Source organism: Pezoporus occidentalis, unplaced genomic scaffold (assembly GCF_034315485.1).
Source record: "Pezoporus occidentalis ecotype Australia unplaced genomic scaffold, CSIRO_AGI_Poc_V1 ctg375, whole genome shotgun sequence".
NCBI classification, from domain to species: Eukaryota; Metazoa; Chordata; class Aves; order Psittaciformes; family Psittacidae; genus Pezoporus; species Pezoporus occidentalis.
Genome location: NW_026915697.1, coordinates 143,513 through 161,450, shown reverse-complemented (window position 1 = coordinate 161,450; position 17,938 = coordinate 143,513). Strand labels below are relative to the sequence as shown.

Sequence of the window (17,938 nt, the reverse complement as noted above, 5' to 3'; positions counted from 1 at the left end):
GAAGCTGACTGGCCTGTAACAGCAGATCAAACTGGGTTCTCTCATCTGGGCATAAAGCTGTACCACAGCACATAGGCCAGGCAGTACTTCAGTTATGCAGCTATAAAAAAGCTGCATAAACAGCTAAACCCTGCTTCACTTGCCCATATTAACCCAAATTCACTTTGTACAGTTATTAATACCATTTCTCCAGACTGCATAATAAAAGCAAAGCTCATTGCATCAAAGACAGAATGCAGAACTCGTAATCTGTTACCAAGTAAGAGACTCACAACCATTCCAGGCAGAAAAAACCCCAAGGAATTGCCATCATTACGCCACATCATCTGAATATGACCTTTCTGTGTTGGACATCTGGAAATGCACCAGATTTGTACACACATCAGAATGGGAATGTATCTGAAGGCTGATTGAAATGGATGATGCAAGCCATTCCAATGGAGCCCCCCCCCAGTCCACAGGGAAAGTGCCATATTTAAACAATGAGGCGTTTCAAAGCTGGCTGTCCTCACCTCTGTGAGATGATGTGTATGGGAATCTTTCACAGTAATTCTGCAGGTACAAAGGGTAACACAGAGAACACCCTTCACCAAGTGTGAGGGATGTTTTTAGCATCCCAAGGCACGTAACTTCAGGAAACTCTTTTGACACAGCTCATTTTAAGTGAATGGTCTGTTGCCCTGATCCCACTGTTACTCTGAACAGCACAGAGAGCCCATTCCAGCTCTATGAACATAAAAATCAGAAACCTCAATTTCAGCACAGTGAGGACTTGCCTGCTTCACAGACTCAAAAACTACCATCCACAGAGCACAAAACCCCAACCAACAGAAAGTGAATACAACTCACCAAAACATGATGTGCACTAGCATTAGAAATGTCTTAGAGGTTATATTTGGTACTAGGCACAGTGGGATGACACAGGCTTGATGTGCATCTAGCTGAAAGCAGGCAGTACAGCATTCAGCTTCCACTGGGAAGCTGCAGGGCATAAAAAGGTACCAAAACATACCTCAGAGGAGAAGCGTTTCAGCCTAAAACAGCAATACTTGTGCTGGTTAATACTGTATGTATAAACAAAAAAGTTAGCTGAGGTTATAACCGTGCTTTAAAACCCTTCCCCACAAATCCATCTCCCTGCAAGCAAAATGGTGAGTCTGCAGATGGGAATCCTTTACTTCCCATCTTTCCGCACACTGGCTCCCCAGGAGTGTGCTACAATTGGTGCAAATTCTCCTCAGGGGCATTCTTTCATGGCAAAATACAGTGATCAGGGTCCCTTCTAGCTAGTACAGGAAAGGCTCATTACATCTTATGCTCTGCCTTTGAATCCTCTTATCCCTACCTATCCCTATCCAAAGGACACTCCTACCTTGCAATACAGCTGGGTAAAGTTTTCACTGCTGCTTCCTACTTAACAGACTCTTAAACTTGCAGACAATGAGGTGAGAGCAGGAGGGGATGGGGTAATTTTTTATAGGGCCATTCTCAACTACAGTGTTCCCAGAGAAATTTGTTTCCCTGTGTGCTTCCTGCATGAGTGTGATTTGTGAACACTGGAGTTCACAGGAGGGGCTTATCCAAAGCAGCACTCAAAGGAAAGTACACTTTGGAGGACAGTCCATCTTGCTCCAAAAGACCATTGCCTCTGATAATACAGTTCAGTAGCTCATGTCAGATACTGCATGACGAGAAACATAATGACACAAGTCAGAATCATTCCCCCAATCATGAAGTATTTATCTTGGAAGGCTCGCTTCTCAATCAGCCTCATCACTGTGTTGGATAAGCCCAACATGTTGGCCACATCCAGGATCTTCTTATGAGTACCCTAAGAATAAAAAGACAGCAAAGAGAAAGAATTAACCTCATGGTCCAACACTTCTTATTCCACACAGCCCAGGAGTATTTCATCATGCGTGGCAAGTGATGAATTCTGATCAGTGGAACTTGCTCTTAGCCAGCAGTTCCTACAATCTAAGACCAGGACCCTGGAAATAGCTGAATGGTGAGACAGATTAATTCAGACACACAAATAGGAACGTGGTTAAAGATACACAACAATCTGTCCAGATGGAGACATCATGAAGAGTGTCTCAGAGAACGTGCACTCCCTACAGAGGCATTAAGAATTTTCCTGGTCCTTTTCCAGACACAGTCCAATAACAGCTTGAATTTTCTTCATCAGACAACCTTTCTTGTACAACTTCCCTCCTGCTGAAGCACAGTTCATACCAACAGGAGGTTGAAAAGTGGGTCTAGAAACTCGTAAGGCTAATGGTAGAGTGCAATGAAAAGGCATATAAAAGTGTAGTTAATGTGATTTCAAGAAATCTTTCCAGAGAAAAGCACTGAACAAAGGGTGCAGACAGGCCCACACCTCAGTTCTGTTTCACTGCTGAAGCAGTTGGTATTATTCAGAATGGGATGCCACCAGTTTCCACATCGTGAGCAGTAAGCACATGACAGGCAAACAGGACAGGAGGCAGCAAACACCCTTGTCATAAAATGGTAATGATAATGGACCTAGTGTCTCAGAATGCCTTCTGGGACCAAGTCTTTAACAGCACACCCTGCTTCAGAAAGCCTTAAGATTAGTTGTGTCTTCTCTGAGCAGGGGCAATAGCACAGATTCCCATCACAGCACTCTACTACCTTTAAATAAACCTCTGCCTTCTGTTCTCCCAGTCCACTGAATCTGTGCTTGCAGGAGACTAAAAAGGTGAAATTTGGCAATGGCTTTGAGTATAAACCTGCCTTAAGATCAGAAAAGCTCTTTGTGGACAGAATCCAACTATATTGGACATACATGCACAAACAGCTTCTCAATCCATAAAATACACAAACTTGCAGTACCAAGTGAGATAACCAGTTTCTTCTGTGGAAGGTCCTTTGCTGAAATCAGGTTATGTCTTTGTTAGTTAGACATAATCACTTTTTTCACCTCATTTCATACCCCTCACATCAAGCCCTGGATACTCTGCTTTCAAGTTCAGCACTTCTGTCTCTGCAGCAATGTTTCCATGCTAGTTCACAACGAAAGAAAAACTTGCTTGGAGAACAGAAACCAAATAGGAAGCTTTAAAACCAAAGCAAACAATAGGAAAGTGAAGACTTTTCAAGTCTTGGAGTCAGTGGAACTGTACAGCCAGAACAGTTAAAGTCTTGCAATAAGTTAGGAATACTTGGTTCATGCACACTTATATCCAATACCCAAGAAGTTACATGGAATAACAAGCTTCCAAATTAACCCATTGATCTTTGTGAGCTGTCTCCAGGCTGACTGCTTCTGCCAGATTTGTAAATGAGCAACAAAGTCTTTGGTATGTAAAAACAGCTAAGCTAAGGGGAAAAGGAATAAGAACAGCTATTTCCTCATCTGTGAGTGAGAAGATTAATACCTCTGAAAACATAAGGACCTGAGGCTTCTGAAAGAACAGAATTCACAGCATCCCATTCTTTAACACAAACAAAAAGCAAAAGGGAACAGAACATAACGTTAATCACTCCAGATAGTAAGTACCATGCAGGTGAAGATTGTTAGGCCATCCAGCCCCCAAAAGAGCTTAAAGATGTTCCTGCTAGGATCATAAAATGTAAAGATTTCAGGTTTAGTTTAAATGGAGTTTTAGCCTTCAAGCGTTCTCAGCTTGAAGCAGTGTAATGGAAGAAAGTCATGTATTTGTTTTACTTAAGTCATCACAAACACAGGAAAATGTGGGGTCTTTTTGGTAAAACAGGATGCCCCCACCTTTAATGTCACTCTCTGGTCCCTCAGGCCCTGAAGGATGTTGGTCCCACTGCCAATAAGATCATCCATGCCACGATGGGCATTCTGGAGGGATTCATTAAACTGTAATGTTTCGTCGATCGGTATGGTGGTGTCAGAGTCCTGTGGGGGAAATGCAGGGTCTTGGTTACCTTGCCTGCTCACACACACAGTCCACACATAGTTAGATCCACAAAAAGAACATGCAGAGACAAATGTGGCAAGAAAACCTTGACAGGACTTGAAGGATTATGTTTTAAACAGGTTTTCATACAGATACTAAATACATTTATATTTGAGTAGAAAAAGGTAAGAGGAGCCTATGGGAGGCAAGCCAAAAGGCAAAGTTGATCAGATGTGTTCAACTGCAATTAGTTCTCAAAGGCTAAAAAGATTAAAAGTGGAGAATTTCTTATAGACTGATCTGGGTAGGAAAGGGTATTACAAGAGAGAACATCAGAAGTAGCAGAAGGTGTTTAACGCGGAGTCATGTGATCCCTGCAAGTGAGAGACTTTGATTTAGTATCACATTTCTAAGTGACAAAAGGCCTGCAGAACACTCTAAGTTTACATCATGGTGCATACTTCTGAGGAGGGCAAAAAGACATTGACCTTGCTCCCTGAAGGTCTGATTTGCTCAGCAGCCAAGGCCTAGTCTTAAAAAAAACCCAGAAACCATTAAAAAGTAACATTTTTTCCCAGAAAAGATGCATTAGCTCAAATACGCATCTGGAAATGGAAATAACTGGATAAAACTGTAATCTGGATTGCACAAGAGAATGGAGGATGTGATCGCTTTTGTCTTTCAAAGGCCTCCAGTTTAATCTTCTCTGGACACCTTTCCATCCAGAGAATCAAGATAACAGCTCATCACTCCCACCCTGCTTTATGAACAGGAATCATGATATTGGTGAGAGGTAAGCACGGAACCACTGGCATACCTGCTCCCATGTACTCAGTACAAGAGCTACCAACATGCAGAATTCATATTTAGGCAAAAGATGGTTTATACCCTACATCTGACTGCTGGCTGGAGGTTACAAACACATAACTTCATCAAACTTGCTCTGAGGAGACTCTGGTGATTATTATAGAAGTTAATCCACTGTCAGATGTTGTACAGCCTCAAGGGGTGTGCTGCTGACTGTAAAAGAGTGAATAAAGGACAAGAGTTGTTAGCAGCCACAGGGTCAAAGTCAGTGGATGAAGGACCTGTGTCAGCACACACGTCTCTGATCAAATGTCAATGAAGCACTGAGGTTGAAACAAGTGTCTTGTCTTACATGAGCCTGCAGAGCAGGAGCACTTGGATTTGCAGCTGAGCAGCTGTTATTTCAGGTATGTATAAGACTTCAGATGAGCAAAGATTAGATTTCCTAAATGAGGAGCTTGTAGGGTTTCATCATACACCCCAAGGCAGCAAGAAAACTACCAAAGATTTGACCCTCCTCACAGGGAGACTCGATGGCATCACCTCTTTCATTTGCTGTTAGAGGTTTTCTCCAGAATGGTACAAGGGAAGGCCTTAAACATAAAGACTGTATTTCTCTTTGAATTAAGCAAATTGTTCAGAACACTGCTACAGCTTTCCAAAGATGTTCTGCATGTTACAGTGACTTACTCAGGATGCTTACACGCTCAGCTGTCATTTCTATTTAATAGGGTAGTGTATAAATAGAATACGTGTGAACTTGTAACCACAATAGATAGGCCAATAGCTGACAAATCAATCATCAGTTTCCTATTAAAGGGTCATTCTACTTTAAAAGTCACAATTTTATTATGAGTTGAAAGAAATACAAAATAATAATGGTTTGGGGTTTTTTCCTTTCATCTTGAGGCACCTTTCAACATCTAAAGGAGAAAAAAAAAAAAACAAATTGCCATTTATTTTGTATTTGCAGAGCTACTGCTCTTCAAAACTGTTCCACTTACATGTGTTTTATTTCTGGACAATTTTTTCCTGTAGGAAAATGTCTCCATATTTGCAGAGAAACAACACAGGGTTTTAAAACCAGATCAGGTTTCAGTGTTCCTTTCAAATCTTGTTTATAACTTCAAAATAGCCAACCTAAAGCTCAGGCTCATCTTTATGTCAGGCTATGAGAAGTGCACTGAACTTCCCAAATCTCAAGAACGTAAGACTGCTCTCCCTGATTCTTCCTTGCCCTAACAACACAGATAAGGAATGATAAGATAATGACAACACAGATAAGGAATGATGGGTTATATGCAATTAACAAGAAAGAAAAGAGAAAGAAAAAAAAAACACAAAAACCAAACCAAAGACTAGCTTTTGAGTCACAGTGAAATGAAAGCTGAAAGCAGACCTACACTATTTAAGCAAAGGAATTTGCACTGGGGAGCTTCCCAATGGAGGAACTAAGAATTAACAAGAACAGGTGGAAACACATCCCTGTTATTAAAAACTTTTAAATCATTTACAGATAAAAAGCAAGGGTTAGGTTTTTTTTCCAGCTGTGTGATTTGGACAAATAAAAGCTTGCTGACATCTACCGACAGCAGGGTGTATAACTCAGACAGTTTACAGATGTCAGGATTTGACAAAAGCATTGGCCACAAATCCAAATCAAAAGTGTAAGTACATTTGGTACCTAACTCATTTTCCCCTTTGCAACTACCAGATAAAGTCAGGCACTGGATAAAACAGGAGCAGCAGCTTCTGGAGTCTTGTACTACTGCCTCTGAATGGCTCAGGTGTCCCTCATGAGAGCTGTACTTTTTCAGCACATATTGTTATTCTTTTCTATCTTTATTCCACTTACATATCACAGCAGCATAAGAGTCACATCTATGTCTTGCCCAAAACTCCTCTGAAAGCCTAGAGCTTCTAGAACCCAGAGAGCTAAAGCAAAGACTATTTACATTCGTAGTGAATGTACGTGCAAGCAACTCCTCTCGCTGTCGCTCCTGCTGCTCCCGGATGTAACGGCGATGCTGGAAGTTCCTCAGAGCTGTCTGCAGGTGCTGAACATCATACTTGAGCTGGTCAACTCGGCTAGAAAAGATCAACAGCAGCGAGACATGCCCAGCGATAAAAATACCATTTTTTCCAGTGTTCTTAATAGGAATAACGGAGCATTATAAATTAACAGTGACAAATAATAAAGAATAATGGGTTCTACTTATCTAATAGGTAAAAGTCATTCAAGCTTAGGCCTGTATTCCAGGCTTAGATCTTCCGTGCCTCATTTTTCTACTGAACAGGTGATTATTTAACTGGGGGCTAAATGACACACTTGGACATCCTATCTCTTCAGGAGTTATATATATATATATTCCTCATTTAACACAGATCTGGAAAGACAGTAGGATTTGTAGGGTTTCTATTTCATGACCCCCTTTCCACAAAAGATGAAGCTTTCAGGTTTCATTAATTAGCTTCAAAGTCAGCAGGCAATACAGGAGACCTCTCCATTAGGCTAAAACAAATGACATCCAGAACTCTGTGGTCTCTACTTAAATTTTTGATTATATAAAGAAAGCCTAGATGACTATTTCAGATACTGACCTCTATAATACAGCTGACGTGAAATCCTCCCCTAGTATCAACAAAGACATATTAGGACCAAACATTAATAGCAGAGTCACAGAATAAAGTAGAACTGAAGGTCCTGAGCTCTTTGGTGCAACCTCCTGCTCAAACCAGTGCTCACTTTAGAAACCTCCTTATTTTAGTCACCAATGGGTAGGAAAGTGGTCCAGAGAAAACTATACCAACTGAAGTAATTCTACTCCTTACCTCCACAAATGCCATTAAAAGCAAATGCCATATAAAGAAGAAATTTAAGCATCCAAGTGATACGTTCTGATCATCTCAGAACAGAGCCATGAATCCAGCTCCATCACCAGTTTATGGTTAAACACAGGAAAGCGATTTTGCCCTCTGTACCTCAACTTTGCTAGCATAGAGCACAGAAATAAGCTACACAAAGTACAAAGTTTTCACTCGAATGAAAAGGCAAAGGGCTTCAATGAATGTAATTAAAATAACACCAAAGACTACATTATCATAGCAAAGGTGGTGAACTTACAGTTTAGCATTCTGTCGCTTATTGGGAGGTTCTTTGCTGGACAGGATTTCCAGACGTTCCAAGTTGCTGAAGATATTGTCTATTCTGGCCTGAATTTCATTTTCTACCACTGCAAGGGAATAAAAAAGCACTCAAACCAGGGTTTAAAACCTGACAGATGCAAATCCTTACTGGATAGGAAAAAATCATCAGTAACCAAGAAGTCCAGATACCATGAGAAGCCACTTCTTTACCACGATAATTTGAGACTCTTGCCTTTCTCTCCACCTTCTCCAAGGAAGGAGCTAGGAAACCCCCTGCTCTTTCGAGGTATCTGAGCCTCTTTCCCTGTCAGCTCCATGTATTAGGATTTAAAGATCCCACATTCTGCCCTTCATCCTCTCCCTGTTCCCTTGGATTGAATCGCTCACAGGAGCCAATAGCCAAAATGATTCTCACAACAATGGCAGTTTAATGGCAAACTGCTAACAGAGTGTTAATACACATCATCCATACCTACAGCAGGGGAGATTGACAGAGCATGGGAAGGCTTTAGGAACTGGTAGACTAGACAAAGAGCTCAGAAAGACCTGGCCAAAGCCCTTTCAAGGGAGAAAACAAGGCCACCATAATTGCCTCTGTAATCATCTATATTGCAATTGCTTGTTAACCTGTGTAGAAATAGCAAAGGGGCAATAGTACACAGTGCAAACTCACGTACTTTAATGAGGTGGGAAATGGATACAAGTGGGGCAAGAGTCATATGCTTTCAGTTACACTGCACAGCAAAACTCAGTACAAGCCACAACCCCCTTCTTACTTGACAACTGCATTTAACCATGTCCCAATCCAGCATTTCACAACCCAAGAGAATTGCACAGAAGGGCAAAAGACAGGAGCGCTATTAATCACCTGCCAGGTGGGTCTGAAGGTGAGTTGTAGGGCTGCAGGTACACACCCTCCAGAGCACGTCCAGGCTATCAGGAGGACATAGGCACTGTCATGCCTGTGCAGCCACAGGGAGAGTCCTGCAGGCTCAGACCTGCTGTAAATCACCACCAAATCCTACAGGCACCATTTGCTCTTATTGCATTTAGACTCGAGGTACTCAGAAAAGCATTATTAATTAACTGCCAGCTACTCCACAGTACCACAGGACTCCCCAGAGAATCCCATTCAGCAGAACCCAGAAAAGCAAAGAGCACCTACAATCCCTTTTCTTTGCCCTTTGACCTCACACCAACAGTAACTAGCTTACATATATAGACACAAATCAATCGAAGTGTCCCAATTCATCTCTCCATCATTCAGTACAGCTAAAGTTAACAGAAAAGCAATCAGGAGAGCAGAGAGACTATGATAGCTTTCGTTAGTCCAAACACTTGTATTGTTATCTTGGTCATCTCATGCATTTCTGAGCAAGAAGGGGTTGTTCACCCACAGCTGGAAAAGGAAAGCTGTAACAGAAAGTTTGATTTCCTGGCTTCTATTCCTGCTCTCCAGCCAAAAGATAATCCCTTTTCCTATAAATTCTGAAATGCTAATATCTAGAGCACATATCCATCCTTAAATATGTATCTAGAGAAACAGTATGTTCATTTATTGTCTGTATAAAATGGTACACAATCCTAGCAGTGTCCTTCCCCTGCAGAACTTCCTGATGAGGCCCATTAGCAATTACTCATACAGAAACTGGAGTTTCAAACACAGGTCCAAAATACACTTGCCAAAGTCCTGCCAGAAAATATCACAGTGTTTTATTACAGTCATTTTATTAGCACAGGCTTATAGTCCAAATTCACTGAAGCAATTTCAAACCTACTTGTTCTATGTATTTCTCATCAGCAGATGGAATTACAGGTTCTGATTCTGATGGAAAAACAATCATCCTGCTTAAATTCCTGCACTCCAAATCATGGCATCTTCCCCAGAAACTGGACCAAGCATCTTTTGGGAAAGACTGCCAATTAGTGGATGCTTGAGGAATAGTAAAATGACAAAACAGATACACAATCACGTTTCTCAGCATTCTGAGCTTCTACCAAACTGAATGTGCAGTTATGTCCACATCCATGTGCTATTAAACCTCCATGACTGCATCACTGCAGGGTTTTATAACCTGTTTATGTTGAAGGCCTCCACAGCAGACCCTGACAATGAGTTTCAACATCTAACAGCACCAAAAAGTCCCTGGCATTCCCATCTCAAGGCACTGCAGAAGCAGCCATAGTAAGCACTACCTGTCAATGAAGGACTTGGAACAGGAAGATGATCTGAAGTAAAGTCTTGCTCTGTCTTTTCTGCTCTGCCCTTCCCATAAAACATCACCTTATTGAAGTGAAACAGCAAAGTCATTCTAATGCATTTCCAACTGCTGATGTGTCTCACCTGCTGACCGCAACGACTGGAAAGCCCAATTTGTACATCCCATGATAAAGTGCACAGGTTAATGATGCAAGCTAAATCAAACCAGTACTGGAATGGGACTTGTCTCACCAACTACTTACAGTGCACTGACTCTTTGTCTGAAGTCTCCAGGCGCCCCATGTAAGACTGGACCTCATGGACTTGCCTTTCAAAAGACAAGGAGTAAATGAACAGAAGTCAGTTGAGAGCTATGAAATCAAATCATTTGTCAAAGCCTCAATATTCAGCTTCTTTTACTTGAAAGTACTTTTTTCAAACAGAAAAGGAATGAGCTACATTCAGTGCATCACTGAGCATAAAAACCCCAACCCCATTCTTCAGGATGGAGAAAGCTGTGTTCTCAATGTGCACCTACAAAATAAGCTTAAAACCAAAAACAGAGGTGAAAAGGCTTCACGTTCCCACCTCATTTGTAGCTCCCTTTCTGTATTTATAACCTGAACTGGGCCTCCCACACCTGGCACGCTAAAAGCCATCAATTCAACCCAATCCGCAATAACCGCAAAGTCAAGAGTTGAGGCTCGCAGCAGGACCGGTGAGTGCTGAGCCCAGCAGAGGCAAGATCTGACCCCGCTCCTCCCTCCCCTGATCACCTTTGTCTGTGACACGGCGTGGATTTTACCGGCACGGGGTCACACGTTTCCCAGAGCGGTTTAATTTGTGTCCATCAGACATCTCCAACCCCTGCTGCCGTAAGAATCCTACTAAATCAGCATGCCGTAACGTATGGATAGCTGATAACGCCTGTTTCTAGGGAATCACAGCGGGCTGGGTTGGAAGGGACATTAAAGCTCATCCAGCTCCAACCCCTGCCACGGGCAGGGACCCCTTCCATAGAGCAGCTTGCTCCAAGCCCCTGTGTCCAACCTGGCCTTGAACACTGCCAGGGATGGGGCAGCCACAGCTTCTCTGAGCACCCTGTGCCAGCGCCTCAGCACCCTCACAGGGAAGAGCTTGGGCCTGAGAGCTCACCAAGAGCCGCAGCGAGCGCCCTGGGCCGCAGGCCCCGCACCCCGTCCCCTTCCCCAGAGCCCCGATGCTCGGCGCTGCGGGCGGGCCGGGCCGGGCCGCGCTGCCCGCGGGCTCACGCACTTGTTGGTGTGCTGGTACAGCCCCTCCATGCCGCCGGGAGCCCCCCGCGCCGCGCCGCCGCTCCGCCGCTGCCCACGTCGCCGCCGTCCGCTTCCGGCCCCGCCGCCTCTTCCGCTTCCTCTTTCCCAGCTCCCTGCAAGGCGCCTGCGCCGCCGCCGGGGGGCGCTGCAGAACCGCGGTGGCGCCGCCGCCCGCCTGCGGGAGCGGGGTGGGGAGCGCCGGGGGCCGCGGGCGGCGCCGCCCGGGTTCGGGTCCGGGTTCGGGTCCGGGTCCGGGTCCCTGCCCCTGCTCCAGGAACCACCGGGGGACCCCCGGTGTCCCCTGCGGGCAGCCCCCACACCCGTGTCCGCACCCCCCTGAGCGCCCCCGCACCGCGCCCAGGCTCCGGGTGCCGGGGGGATGGTCCCGGTGGGGGTGTGAAGTGCACCCAAACAGAGAAGCTGTGGCTGCCCCATCCCTGGCAGTGCTCAAGGCCAGGTTGGACACAGGGGCTTGGAGCAAGCTGCTCCAGTGGAAGGGGTCCCTGCCCATAGCAGGGGTTGGAGCTGGGGGAGCTTTAAGGTCCCTTCCAACACAAACCAGGCTGGGATAGTATGAGAAAGAGCACTGGGAGCTTAAGGCAGACAGTTCGTGTCACGCTGTCCATCATCTGATGCCTTGAGATGGGAACAGTCTCCAAAGTGTTTTCTTCTGCTGCCGCTCGTTTACAGTTAAGGTTGTGTCAGTTAAGCATGCAGGCTGATCACGTAAGAGCAAGTCACTGAGCATCACACACATGTAAACGAGTGAAACAAATACGTATCTTTAATCAGTGAGAGGGTCTTGTTCTCATGTTGGTTGATGAGAAACTGAACATGAGCCAGCTTCAGTGTGCGCTTGCAGTCCAGAAAGGAACCGTATCCTGGGCTGCATCAAAAGGAGCGTGACCAGCAGGTCGAAGGAGGTGATCCTGCCCCTCTGCTCTGCTCTTGTGAGACCTCACCTGGAGCATTGTGTGCAGTTCTGGTGTCCTCAGCATAAAAAGGACATGGAACTGTTGGAACAAGTCCAGAGGAGGCCACGAGGATGATCAGGGGACTGGGGCAGCTCCTGTATGAAGACAGGCTGAGGAAGTTGGGGCTGTTCAGCCTGGAGAAGAGAAGGTGCTTTGAGATCTCAGTGCAGCCTTCCATTATCTGAAGGGGGCCTATAGGGATGCTGGAGAGGGACTCTTCATTAGGGACTGCAGTGACAGGACAAGGGGTAACGGGTTAAAACTGAAACGGGAAGTTTAGATTGGATCTAAGGAGGAAATTCTTTCCTGTTAGGGTGGTGAGGCACTGGAATGGGTTGCCCAAGAAGGTTGTGAATGCTCCATCCCTGGCAGTGTTCAAGGCCAGGTTGGACAGAGCCTTGGGTGCCATGGTTTAGTGTGAGGTGTCCCTGCCCATGGCAGGGGGGTTGGAACTGGATGATCTTAAGGTCCTTTCCAACCCTAACCATTCTCTGTTCTATGATTCTATGTACCCATCCTTTGATGGATTACGCTTCACCTGCCCTGCCCTGCCATGCAGCAAGCCAGGCCTCCAGCGAAAGATCATCCTCTGATGTCTAATAACTCAAGCCACAGAAATCACATCAGCCTAAGAATAAACAGCGCATCAGTAAGAAGCATTGCGTCAGTTAGCAGCAGGGACAAATCCATTCACTCCTTGTTCTTTGCTCTCCCTTATCTGAGCCATTAGACCCCATTTTCAAACACTTTCTGGAAACAGAGATGTTGAATGAAAATAGATGCCAGGATTTCTCTCCTGGCCAAGGCTTGAGGAAGTATCACAACAAGTTTGATGAAGCAGCAAGCACTGAGATACAAGAATGGATTCTGTTCCTTTGTAAAGACATTGGGGTTTGCCAGAAACAAGAGGAGCGGCTGTTGCTGTTAGACTTCAGGTCCTTCCAGGAGGAGTCCTTCAGCAAATTGGCTCATTTAGACACAACAGCCAGGAGCATGGAGGGGAAAAGAAAGGGTTTTGTTCAAGGAAAGCCTCTGTATTGTAAACAGGATAAAAGGGGATGGAGAGAGTCACTTATCAATGTCTGATGTGTCCCCAGGTCATTCCTGTGTAGCACCTACTGGAGAAAAGGATTTCACGTTCACCGCTCGCTTAGAAAGCCCAAGCCAACGGTGGGGATTTTCTCTATCAAACAATCTACAGACACCCTGTGCGTTCAAACCCCCACGGGTGCATTCCCCATCGCTCTCCTCTGGCTTGTAGTTTAAAGCCTTGCAGCACCAAAGGGAAAGCTGGGTCCTTGTAGGGTCTCCTTTGTTCTGCCTACACCTCCCTGCTTTCCCCTCACAGCCATGGGACTTTGTTCTCCCTCTTTAAAAACAGACTCTGATGCTCTCTTTAAAACCAGACCCTAATAATGGGTCTCTCCCTATTTCCCTAAGCACGGTCCCAACAGGTACAGAAACTCTTTCCCCCTCCTCCCTCCCTCCCTCCTTTATTTCGGGCACACAAAGTATTCCCAGCTCTCTGCATGCTTTCTTGGTTCTAATAACTCTGGCTTTAAAAACAAAGGAGTGCCGAACCCGAGGGCATGCCGCGGAGGCAAGACATTTAGATGGATGCTTGATGGAGACTCCTCACTTAGTCCAGCTGCAGGCCATGGCGCTGCGTGTCCCAGCTCTGACAGACTGCCTTTACACAAGCCAGACCTCACAGCACGCCTCTGAGGCTGTGGAAGTGGAGGCAAAGGGAAGGGGAGACATGACAAGAATGTTGAAGCCTCATCGATCACATATTTTGGGCTGCTGGGCGAGGTGCTGGACCAGGTCTTCCTGGGCAGGAAGCTTTTTAAAGACACATTGCACCTTCCTGCTCGCCTTCCCCAGTGTAGAGCATTTCTGCACTGCTATCATGGTTTGGTCAGTTTTGAGACTGATCTCTGGTCAGGAGAGTCACAGATGCTTGGAGCATCATTCCCTTCTTAATAAATGAGGCAGGTGAAGGGATACAGCAAGGGTGGGGAAGGTCAGGCTGATGGAAAAAGAAGTCTGGCAACACTTCACTAACCCCTCCCTCTAGGAAAATGATAGGAATAGGAATAGAAAAGAAACAGAAATCAGCCAGGGAGGAGATGCACTGCAGCATCCCCCAGCCTTAGGGAGCTTTGGGGCACAAATGGCTGGAGGTTTGGAGCATAGCCTGGGTGTATTTGCATCATGCTTTTCTTATTCCCTGGGTGACAGCTGCAGATGACTGCTGGAGGTGCAATACTGACCTCAATGGGGTTTTGGTGCATGCAGTACACTGGGTGTGTTTGGTACCTCCATGACTCCACTGCAGTATAATGTGTTATATTATCATAACAATGATTAAATCTGACTCAGTTCTCCATGCAGGACTGAGTTCCTGATGCCTTTGCCCTGCAAATCATGTCTCAGTTTGACCTTATCAATGACATTCAGAAGTCAGGAAGAGAAGAGCCTCCTCCAACAAAGCCAAGGATGCAGAAAGGCCAAGAAGTGACTTTGCCTTCCTCAGTCGATGAACAGATGAAATTACACTACCCCTGGTACAATGTACCACCTTGCTTCCAGCATCAGGACACCTTGTTAGGAGCTTTCTACTGAGATGGCATTCCCCTTTAATCCCACATCCCATTTCAATCTCTGCCTCAAAAGCTCTAGCTTTGGAAATCTGAATTTATCTGCTTGGCAGCCCTCTGATACATGAATGAATCAGTAGATGAATTCAGATTCATTTAGCCCTAAAGTGTATGCATAATTTAACACTTACAGAGGCAAATCTTAAAATATCTGGGCAAACCCATATGCTATTATCCTGGCTTTCCCAGGGTCACTTCCCTGACAGTCTCTCTGCAAGGTGTCGGGTTCAGAATTCCATCAGAATCAGACAAAATCATCCTCAGCTTTGGGCAGTCGGAGGCGTCGCTCTTTGGTGTGCTCCTCGCTTCCACTGAACGAACACCCATTTGCTAGGTCGAGTTTTGGCAAGCCAGCCCAGATGAGGACGTCATGAGTTTCATACGTCAATCCTGAGGTGCTTTTCCAAGTCAAATCCTGACATCAACCTGCCTCACGCTCACATTTTGGCAATATGGGGGACCTTAAAACACAAAAAAAACCAACAAACCCCCCAAAACGGGTAAAAATCACTGTAATCCGTGTTTCATCAACTGATTAATCCAGGCATAAAGAGATGGACGTGCTGGGCTTCTCACACGCTGGACTGCCCGCTCCAGGGGCTGGCTGTGCTGCTTGTTAAAACAGCCTGACACAAAGAGGCCCCAGGAGCTGCATGCATCCACAGGATAGATGTCTTCTTCTGTCAATCCAGCTGGAGACCCCCAAGAGGGAAAACTGGATTGTCCGTATGGGTGAGGGGAGGAATGTCATAGAGGAATGCTTCTAAAACCTTCTCCAGTAATCGGAGCAAAACCTTGCCAAGTCTTTTGCCATTAACAGAGGCCTGAATGCAGACTGAAAAGGTGCCGTTTGCCATTCAGGCCAGCCTGGTGCTTGCTTGGGCATTGCTCAAAATGAATGTAATTACAACAATGTGGTGCTTTCAGGCCATTTTCCATTCCCCATTTCCATTTTCTTGGGGGGGGGGGTGTCAATTGCCCATTGCCATTTCTATCACCATCACCAGGCAGTGATGCAGGCAGCTGGAGCTGCAGATGTCCCGTTGGAAGTCAGGTCATCCCATTGGTGTGGTGGCATTTACCCACTTGCCAGGATGTCTGCAGGGAGAGGGAAGGTGCCCCAGCAGGAGCTGTTGGACTGCTTATCCCATCACTGTGTTGGAGATCCTATCTCCAGTGATTAGCTGGGTCCTGCTGTACTGCTCTGTTCACTATCCCGAGCTTGCTGTCAATTTGCTGCTTCTATTTCACATTCAAAGAAGAGCTTGTTTTCCCTAAAGCTTATCTGCTTCTTTAGACCAGGCTGGATGGTCTCATTGCAAAACAATCTACCTCCAGCAGCCAGCCTTGCGCCTCTGTGTTACGATTCAGTCTTCCAGGTTCAGCTGCATTTGGCCATTGGTGCACTGGCAGCAGGGTTTTGTTTGCCCCAGTACAAAATTACATCAGCCAGTCCCCCCTGTTTTAATGAAATGGGTTCACTTTATCGCTCCTTCAAGTTTCCCAGCACTGTTCTGGTGACCAAAGCATCATTAGATGCAGCAGCTGGGGCTATGAGGGGTGGCACAAGAGCTCCAGGACTTGTTGCACTCAAGTGGTTTTGGATTGCCCACGTTGGGAGGAATCCACAATCACTTGAGTCCCTGCTAAACTGATGTCTCATGAGTCTAGCCGGGGTGCTCATCTCCCTAGTAGCTCATTATCCTTGTGGATCTGAATTTCCAAAGATGCAGTTTTAACTGGATGAATCATAAAAGTATCTAATATTATAAAATTATATACTATAATTATAGAATATCATAAATCTGTGTTGATAACAGGCACTCACAGCTTATCTCTACCTGTCCAGTCAGATCTTTCTGCATCACTTCCCTGCAGCCTCCAAACCAGGTGAGTTCTTTGTTCACAGCAAGTGATGCAAAATCACCCATACTGATGGCAAAAGGCTTTCCATCTGCCAAGACTCTTCTCCCCAGTGTCCATACCACAAGCTGCTTGGGAGAATCACTTTTTCATCCCCAAACCTGCTTCACTTTTCTGCTATAGCAGTTGTAAAACAGCCTACCTCACCTTGGGGCCCCACACTGCCCATTGACAAGGTTCACTGAGGGTCAGCAGGAGACCACCATGGCAATACAACTGACTTGGCATCAGGAGGTCACATTTGCCTGCAGAACTACTATGTCTTCCCTCAAGATGGTCACGAGTGTAGCCAGTTACAGCATGACTTCTTCTCTCCATCACCCTCTTGGGAAGTGGGGACGCTCTTCTTGTCACACTGCCCCAGAGGGGGAAGATGCTTGCTGGAGCTAGAATGTGGTCAGCAGCATCCTTACCTGGGTGGCACAGTCACCTCCTGCCACTCAGTGAGGTCTCAGCCCTGTGGGTGCTATTGTATGTAAGAGTTGGAGGGAGAAACAGAGCAAGAACAAGGGCGAGAGAAATCCTTTGAGAGTGGAAGCCAGGACCATGAGCTCTGCAAGCAGCTGGAGACCCATGGTGGCCTTAAGAGACTGAGGGGCTCAGCGCAGGCCTCCAGCTCTTCTTCAGCTCCTTCATGTCCCCAGTGAAAGAGGGGACGGGGTTAGTTTTGAACCACTGGTTAAGGTCTGTCTGTACTGGGTGGGAATAACTCAGCAAAAGGAGGGAGATGGTAACTGCGCAAGTTGGCCACAACATGGGAACGCAGAGCACATTTCTGCAGCGTGGGAGCCTATTCCTGCCAGTGTCTGTGTATGGTCCTGTATAGCAACACTTCACCTGCTTTTATCCTTATACTACCCACAGATATCAAAGTGCTGTCAGTTTCTTTGTGGGAGAATTTGAGGAAGAAGAAGACCCAGGCTGTCTAATGGTTGACTTCAGCAAAGAGCAGAGCACGACTCCTTTTCCGTGCATCTCTGACCGCTGGTCCCCACTGGTATCATCCCCTCTCAGTGTACCTGCAGCCCTGAACCGGGTT

The 17,938-nt window shown here is 45.8% G+C and overlaps 1 protein-coding gene across 2 annotated transcripts; it reads right to left on the bottom strand.

Moving 5' to 3' along the window:
* Positions 1-856: 856 nt before the first annotated feature.
* GOSR2 (golgi SNAP receptor complex member 2) lies at positions 857-11,436 on the bottom strand. Of its 2 annotated transcripts, XM_062631815.1 has the most exons (6): positions 11,323-11,435; positions 10,311-10,375; positions 7,825-7,933; positions 6,656-6,788; positions 3,752-3,892; positions 857-1,831 (listed from the first exon to the last, which is right to left on the bottom strand). In XM_062631815.1, the coding sequence occupies exons 1-6, from the start codon at positions 11,349-11,351 to the stop codon at positions 1,670-1,672; spliced, it is 639 nt and encodes a 212-aa protein (XP_062487799.1). In that variant the 5' UTR covers positions 11,352-11,435; the 3' UTR covers positions 857-1,669. The 2 variants fall into 2 exon arrangements, with proteins under 2 accessions (XP_062487799.1, XP_062487800.1); XM_062631816.1 differs by lacking the exon at positions 3,752-3,892 and having other exon boundaries at positions 11,323-11,436.
* Positions 11,437-17,938: the final 6,502 nt, after the last annotated feature.